General features: G+C 54.6%; 1 protein-coding gene across 1 annotated transcript; it reads left to right on the top strand.

The window, feature by feature from the left end:
• Positions 1-820: 820 nt before the first annotated feature.
• On the top strand, positions 821-5,216 carry BBA_01550 (Glycosyl transferase, family 28; the record flags this gene model as incomplete). Its single annotated transcript, XM_008596647.1, has 3 exons — positions 821-1,070; positions 1,137-2,811; positions 2,864-5,216. The coding sequence occupies 3 exons, from the start codon at positions 821-823 to the stop codon at positions 5,214-5,216; spliced, it is 4,278 nt and encodes a 1,425-aa protein (XP_008594869.1).
• Between the last annotated feature and the right edge of the window lie 3,086 nt (positions 5,217-8,302).

Consider the following 8,302-nt stretch of genomic DNA (forward strand, 5'->3'; position numbering starts at 1 on the left):
GGTTCAGGCGATTGAGGCTGAAGCGACAGGATAAGACGACTCGCGAGTTGTCTTCCTAAATGGGGCCCATGATATGGGTAATACGCGTATGTGTAGCTTTTGTGCTTTTGCTTTGATTTGCAGCCTGCTCCTGCTTCAGCTCAATGCGTGAGCAGACGCTGCACTCTTCTCCTGATACGTCCAATTTGAGGCGACTGATTTGTTCAATTTCAATAGACTAGACGAAATTACAAGAAACATAAATAAAAACTCTCCGATGACATCTTTGCCGATTGAAGGTACATTGTAGCTATTTAAAGAGCTGATAGTTGCGTGCGGCGGAAGGAGTGGGCCGTGGAAGCTTCCTAGGTAGATATGTGTGTACCTAGGCAGCTACCTACCTGGCCCGGGCTTGGTCCCTTGCTTCTAACTTGATTCTGCATTGACAAAGTCGCCGTCTATATTTGAACCCTCAGACGTCCCTTGTTTCGATCGACGAGCTCCCAATTACCTTTGCCGAACCAGCGCTGCCACCAATCTGCCGTCACGACGGTTTACTTGCCCGCACCGGGTCCACAATCAAGGCCAACCAAAACAGCAGCGGCGTCAACGTCATCCGCAAGGCCGCCACGCCATCTGCCATGCTGCACAACCAAGATTGACTGCACATCACTCACGCCTGCCCCCCCCCTTCCTTGACACCTCGATTTTCCTGTGGCCTGCGGCCAGGCGGCTTCTGGAGCAATTTGGGGTTTTTTTCCTCCCCGCATGCTCCAGACAAAATACGGCTCGTTTCCTCTCTTAAACTTTCAAACGGCCTTTGCCTGTGTGCCCCGCCATCATGACCATCCTCGACGACAAGCAAGCCATGGCCCGGCGCCAAGCTCAGGCGCGGGCCGATGCACAGGCGCGACAGCAGAGGACGGCCTCCATGGGGGGTCCGGGCAGCATCTCGGAAGAGTCCCTCATCACCGACGGCTTTGTCATTCCTGACCTGGACGTGCCCAGTGAAGCTCCGCCGGCCTACGGCGACCAGGTAGATAGGGTCACCTTTACGCAGCCCGGCTTTCAGGCCGGCGCCGCCGTGACGGGTAAGGATATCCAATTCTATTCAAGCCAGGCGGTAGTGAAAGTACTCTACTAATAAAACGTATTAGGTGACGGTCGTGTCAACATCAACATCAGCACCAAGAACCGCCGTCTCGCGGAGCTGCTCGCCCCCGTCGTCGACAGGCAAGTCTCCGTAGTCGAGTCCCAGCAGCCGCTGCCCCCGGCCTATATCCCGCCCAGCCTCGGAGGTCTACCCGGGCAGACGCCCCCGCCGGCGCTCAATATCGTCATACAGATTGTCGGTTCCCGCGGTGACGTTCAGCCCTTCGTCGCCCTCGGCAAGACACTCCGCGACACTTACGGCCACCGCGTCCGCATCGCCACCCACGCCACGTTTCAGAAATTTGTCGAGGAAAACGACCTCGAGTTTTTCAGCATTGGCGGCGACCCTGCCGAGCTCATGGCCTTCATGGTCAAGAATCCCGGTCTCATGCCCGGATTCGACGCCCTCAAGAGCGGCGAGGTCAGCAAGCGGCGCCGCGGCATCGAGGAGATTCTCATGGGCTGCTGGCGCTCGTGTATCGAGCCGGGTAACGGTCTGGGCCCTCCACCAAAGCCACACGCGCGGTCCGCGCCGACGAATTACTCTGCATACGAGGTGCCTGGCAATCCAGCGGATCGGCCCTTTGTGGCGGATGCCATCATCGCAAACCCGCCGAGCTTTGCACACATTCACATTGCCGAAAAGATGGGCATCCCGCTGCATATGATGTTTACCATGCCTTGGACGCCCACACGATCGTTTCAGCACCCGCTTGCCAACATTCAATCTAGTAACCTCGATGATACCCTAACCAATAATTTGACTTATACCCTCGTCGAAATCATGACCTGGCAAGGCCTCGGCGACGTCATCAATCGCTTCCGTGAAAAGGCCCTCGAGCTGCCCGAGCTGTCACCGTTGTGGGCGCCCGGCTTACTGACGCGGCTCAGAATATCCTATACTTACTGCTGGTCACCTGCGCTCATCCCCAAACCCAACGATTGGGGCAACAATATTGACGTGTCTGGCTTTTACTTTCTTGATCTCGCTTCTTCATACACTCCCGACCCAGAGCTCGACGCTTTCCTCAATGCTGGCTCGCCGCCCGTCTATATTGGCTTTGGCTCCATCGTCGTCGACGATCCTAACGCCATGACGCGCATGATTTTTGACGCTATTCACCTTGCTGGCGTCCGCGCCCTCGTCTCCAAAGGCTGGGGAGGTCTGGGAGCCGAAGACGTCGGTCTTCCGGAAGGCGTCTACATGCTCGGCAATGTGCCCCACGACTGGCTCTTCCAGCACGTCTCCGCCGTCGTGCACCACGGCGGCGCCGGCACCACTGCAGCCGGCATTAAGGCCGGCAAGCCGACCTTTGTCGTGCCCTTTTTCGGCGACCAGCCCTTCTGGGGCTCCATGATTGCGCGCTCCGGCGCCGGCCCGGACCCCGTCCCGTACAAGGATCTCACTGCTGAGAAGCTCGCCGAGGCCATTAAGATGTGCATCGAGCCGGGTACGATGGAGCAGGCCAAGGTGCTGGGGCAAAAGATTAGAGAGGAAAAAGGGACGGACGAGGGCGGGTATAGCTTCCACAAGCACCTCGATGTGGACAAGCTGCGCTGCTCTCTCGTGCCGAGCCGTGTCGCTGCGTGGCGTGTGCGCAGAACAAAGGTTCGATTGAGCCCGCTCGCCGCCAGTGTTCTCGTCGATCACAATGTTATCAAATACACGGATCTCAAATTGTAACCACCCCAAGATGCAACTTGACAAAAACTCACGACTGACAAGTTACAGATACCGCCCATGCGAGTTCAACACTGATGATCAGCCTACTGATCCATTGACTGCCGGCGCGGCCGCCCTTATGCTGTCTATAGGAACCATTGGCATGGCTATTGCGGACATGCCGAGGGAGTTGTGGAAAACCCACAAGAAATACAAAAAGGACAGCGACAGCGCGTCGAGACCGACAGAATCGTCCAGCCACCTCTCGCAAAGCGATCATCGCCCTTCTACGTCGCGAGATGTGAATGTTTCGCAAACCTCTCTATTGACGCCATATCGCCCATCTACGTCGACAGATGCATATGATTCCCAGACGTCTCTGTTGGCGGTAAATCGCCCATCTACGTCGACAGATGCAAACTCCCAGACATCTCTGTTGGCGCCAGATCGCCCATTTACGTCTACGGATGCGAATGCTTCTCAGACATCTCTGTTGGCGGGAAGCCGCCCATCTACGTCGACAGAGGCGAATGCCCCCCAGCTCCCTTTGTTGGCGGCACATCTCCCATTTACATCGGCAGATGTAAATGTCTCTCAGTCCTCTCTATCGACGACAAATCGCCCATCGACGTCGACAGATGCACATGCTTCTCAGTATTCTCTACCCACGGCACACACGCCAGACACGCCACTTGCCACTGGCGCCCTGACACCTACAGGGCAGAGAGAATCCCCCGAGGCCACGCCCCCAAGCCAGGCAAATCTCCGCGAGGAGCACTTGTCACCAGGTGTATCCTTTGGTATTGATAGCGCCGTGGGCACGGCGAGAGGTGTTAACAGAATTATTGAGGCGGGCGTCAAGTCACCCATGAATTTTTGCCTTGGATTAGCCAAGGGATTCCGCAACATGCCGCGTCTATATAATGACGATCTGGTGCGCCCCGTCGAAAAGGTGACCGACCTGTCTTCTGGCATCAAGGTCGCCGGCAAGGAGCTTGGGTACGGCTTCTTTGACGGCATTTCGGGCTTGGTACGACAACCACTGCATGGTGCGGAAAAAGAAGGCGCCGTTGGCCTCGTCAAGGGCTTTGGAAAGGGTATCGGTGGCCTGATCCTGAAGCCCGCTGCCGGCATCTTTGGTCTCCCTGGCTACGCCATGCAAGGCGTCCACGCCGAGTTTGGCAAGCACATGAGCCGCAGCGTATACAATTACATCATCTCGTCCCGCATCAAACAGGGTGAGATGGACTTTTTGCATTCCTCTGACGGCGAGTGCGAGGATATCCTGCGTCGTTGGAACACGGTCAAGTTTGACCTTTCAAGCTTCTACGACCTGAAGCGCAGAAGGGGCGCAACCGAGGGGCCGTTCCCGCCGCCACCGCCGCTGCCCACGGACGACAGCAGCGACACCGTGTCCATCATGGATAAGGGCTTCTCTAAACCCCGTACCGGTTGGTTCCAGACGCGTCATCTGTCGTCGGTGCAGCGTAAGCGCATGCAGGAAGAAAAGCAGACATGGAAGCGCGGCTATGTGGAGTCGCTGGTGCCCGGCGCGCCGCTTTCTACTGCGACGTCGGCCGACAAAATAAACTGGGTTCAAGAAATAGATGAAGTGGAGCGCGCCATCCAAGCCTCTGTCAGGGAAACATCAAAGGGTGTTGTCGAGGATGACGCTGAAATTGAAGCTGCCATTCGTGAGAGCCTGCGTGTCATGCGCGAGAGCGGCGCTCTGCCTGCGACGGGCTGGATCGACGAAAAGAATCGGCGCAACGATGACTCGTCTATTTTTGAAGATGAAGAGTTCAAGATTACCGATGAGGAGTACCAGGACCTTATTCAGTCCGCCATGCGGCAGAGCCTCGTTGAGGAGTATGGGTACTCTGCTGAGGAACTAGGTCTTGAATCCTCGTTGCCGTCTTTTACTGGCACACCCTTGTCGCAACCCGTGCTGACCGAGGAGCCTGCACCAATGGATGACTTGTACGGCGCCGACGAAGCATCGAGCTACCAACGAGAGCTGCCCGGCCACGAGCCCGCCTCCGATTCACAGCAACATGCGGTCGAGCTCCCAGCACGCGATATCGAAGAAGAGGAAGAATATCAGCTGCAGCTCGCCATTGCCGAGTCCAAGCAGGAGATGGAGCGAAAGGAGACGGAGCGCAACGAGGAGGACATTGTGCTCGAGTACATCAAAAAGCAGAGCTTGGCGGAGGAAGAGTTTCGAAAACGAAGCAAGGGGAAGGGGGTTAGCACGGATGCAGAAAATGAAGAAGAAGATGAAGAGCTGAGACGAGCTATGGAGGAAAGTCTGAAAATGAGCCACAGTGGCGGCGGCCAGGGCAGTGGCAGCGGGAGCGGGAGCGGGAGCGGCCGGGGCAGTGGCAGCGGATTTCGCGGCTCCTCTGCAGCAGGACCCTTCTGAGACAATCTGCAACAGAAACATTTATGAGAATCTAAATACCACTGATTTATAGCGAATATCATGCCACATTTTGCAGCAAGCGCCCAGTCTCAACATATACTGACTGGGAATTATCGCTGCGCGTCACGGTCCGGACTCTTTTTGATTTGCAGCTTATAGCATTGGACTTGGCATGAATCACAGCTAGGGTCAGGCATCATGTGTTACTGTGGCATGCTTGGGACGGACAAGTATGTGAAGCGCAGCTCCATCAAGAACCAGAGCGGGCTATTTAAGGAACCCGCTGCGGCCCTCTTGCCGTTCAAAACAAAGAGACCCAAATAAAGACGGGCCATTTTTTTTGAAATCTATCAGCATCTACAAGATTTTGAAACGATTCGACTGGTAAGAAGCCATGTGTGGCCAGAGTAGCCTGAAATCGGGCCTTTTGAAAGGAAACTGACTCCGACCTTGCAAGGATTACGTTTTCTTATACCCGTTTTCAAAAAAAAATGTGCCGACAGGATTGGACCTTGGTATACTGGAAGTGTCAGGACACAAAACTTTCTTTTTGCCAGTTGATACCAGACGACGGCTGCGGTGGGTGTCGCTCACCCAAGGGCGTATCGCGCGTGGTGTCGAGCACGACGGAGACGGTGCCGTGCGCGCCATGTATTGAAACGGAGAAGTGGGTGGTGCATAGAGGAAGCTGGATGACGAGGGAAGAGGCCGTCGCCAAAGGATGGCAGCCGCCGCCGCCGCCGTCTTTGTAAGTAGGGGGGGGGTGATGCGGTGTAAATTCGTGGGCTGGACTATTGTTTTGGAAACGCCGTGGATGCAGGAAGAGGAGAAATATAGGAGGAACGCGACACGGGATGATGCGAAAAGGCACGTGGGTATGCTTTTTTTTTTTTACATTTGTGAACGAGAAGCAGATAAAGTTGAATATATTCTGTTGGTTGGGGGCCATAATGTTGGTTCGGCTGGAAATGAAGTGTAGTGTGGCGACAACATAATCATTTCCTACAGTAAACTGGTCAAAGTGCTAGAGGACTGTGCAACATGTATCAGGTAGGTTGTTCTTCAGCCCGTAAGATTCACAGTACGGCTGACAAGTACGGATGTAACGGCGGACGACCAAGTGACGGCCGAGTTGACATGAATAACGGCGTTGACTGGAGGTAGAAAAGACGATGGAAGCCTCATAGAAGCTACTCTTTAACATGTAGTGGATAGAATAGTTCTTCAGCCCGTGAGAAGCACAGCGAGGTCGTAGTTTACGGATGTGACGGCGGACGGCAAAGTGACGGCCAAGTTGTCGTGATAACAGCATCACCTAGAAACGAATGAGGTAATAAGACTGACCTCTCAGGGCAAAACTGGAACTATAAAAGAGCAAACATGCTCTTTCTACTCTTATTTCAACCGTTCCTTTTGAAGCCCGAGCTAATTCTGTCGATACTCGTCCTTTACAGACTAACAAGCGGCGAACCTCGAAAACCAACCCCCTCACACTTGCAAGAAGGAAAGCAAGAACTGTGGTCAAACATGTGCAAACCCGAGTATGGCCAGGTAAAATGGCTCTGCGGGCACGTCAAGGGAACGACTCATAGACTGAAACCTGCAAATGGGTGCGGCGGGTGCGGGCGATCGATGGCTACCATATCACGCAGTCCATCATCCTTCTCATGGACCGAGCAGCTATATGTGCCCTGCCCGGCGTGTGCAAGAAGGCGGACGCCTGGCCAGCCGCTGAGAGCGCCGCCTCCGCTCCGCCGCAGCGACGCAGCTACCAGCAGAGGCTGGAGAACTTGATAGGCTGACAGGATGATGGATGTGCGATGGTACCGTGGTACTCACAGAATTGCAGACCAACTTTGGAATACTGAGAAGCTTCATTGGATGGAACTATGTTTTTGATAGAAGAAAACAATATGCAGTTCATTTCCAATAATACTCTAGCAATGTCAGCGCTTTCCAACACTACCCAGCAATATCGTGATCCCCTCCTCCTACTGGATGGGGCAGAATTGTAGGGCGAAAATGTAAAAGAGAGCAAACTCTGAACTGCTGCGTAACAGGAGAACAAGTCCGCTTACGTCGCGTCTAGCGACATCGGCCAACCTCTATTCACAGACTGCTGCAGCCCTCGCCTTGGCCAGTGAGGCTTGCGTTACCTGGTATCCAATACTTCAAGTCCGACAGTGCAAACTTGAAACAATAGTTGAACACAAAAGCAGGCGATGTCGGTCTATTTCTTCGTCTTTTGCCAGCGAATAACGGTAGCTCGAAACCGGCCGTGCAACAGTAACACGACCTTGCGTGGTGGAAACGCCCCATCACTGACTTGTGGGAAAACATACATAAGGCACTGGATGCCCCCGTTTGAATGGAAAAGAACGATGCTCCGTAGATGTTTTTTTTTTTTCAGCTCAAGCGGCAACGCCCTCCGAGTGACACTTTCTCATTCGGTCTTGTTCCGGGGCTTTCTTCTTCTCCAAGTCGCATGTCCCGGGTCGTTTGTTGGCCGCAACGGGATGGGAGAGCTTTGAGCCACCAACTTTCATGGGTGTTACGGAACGCAACGGGGACGTTGAGACGTCATCGGCCCTTCCCAGTACACCCACCATGGATCCTATCCTGTCCGGCACTTTTTGCTGGCGCCTCCGGCCTGTTCGAGGGCACGAAGCTTGTGTCAAGCTGATGACCAGGCAGCGAGGCAAAAAGCAAGACATCTCCAGTTCCCATAACACATACGGGGCCGGACAGGGTCAGCTGGCCCTAAGAAAGGCCACCTCCAGTTCCCATAACACATAAGGGGCTGGACAGGGTTAGTTGGCCCAAAGAAAGGACACCTCCAGTTCCCATAACACATAGGGGCCGGGCAGGGTCAGTTGGCCCAAAGAAAGGACATCTCCAGTTCCCATAACACATAGTGCTGGACTGGGTAAGTTTTGACGAGAGCTGCAAGAATCTGACAAGAACAAGTACTCACCTGCTTAGTTGTTGCTTTCGCCAGTGCGCCTGCGGCAAGCTGTGGCGCACACGGACCGGCCATTTACCGGGAGCCCAATAGCAGGAGGCACTCGACGGTGCCCGCTGCAGGG

The sequence above is a fragment of the Beauveria bassiana genome (genome assembly GCF_000280675.1).
Source record: "Beauveria bassiana ARSEF 2860 unplaced genomic scaffold BBA_S00003, whole genome shotgun sequence".
NCBI classification, from domain to species: Eukaryota; Fungi; Ascomycota; class Sordariomycetes; order Hypocreales; family Cordycipitaceae; genus Beauveria; species Beauveria bassiana.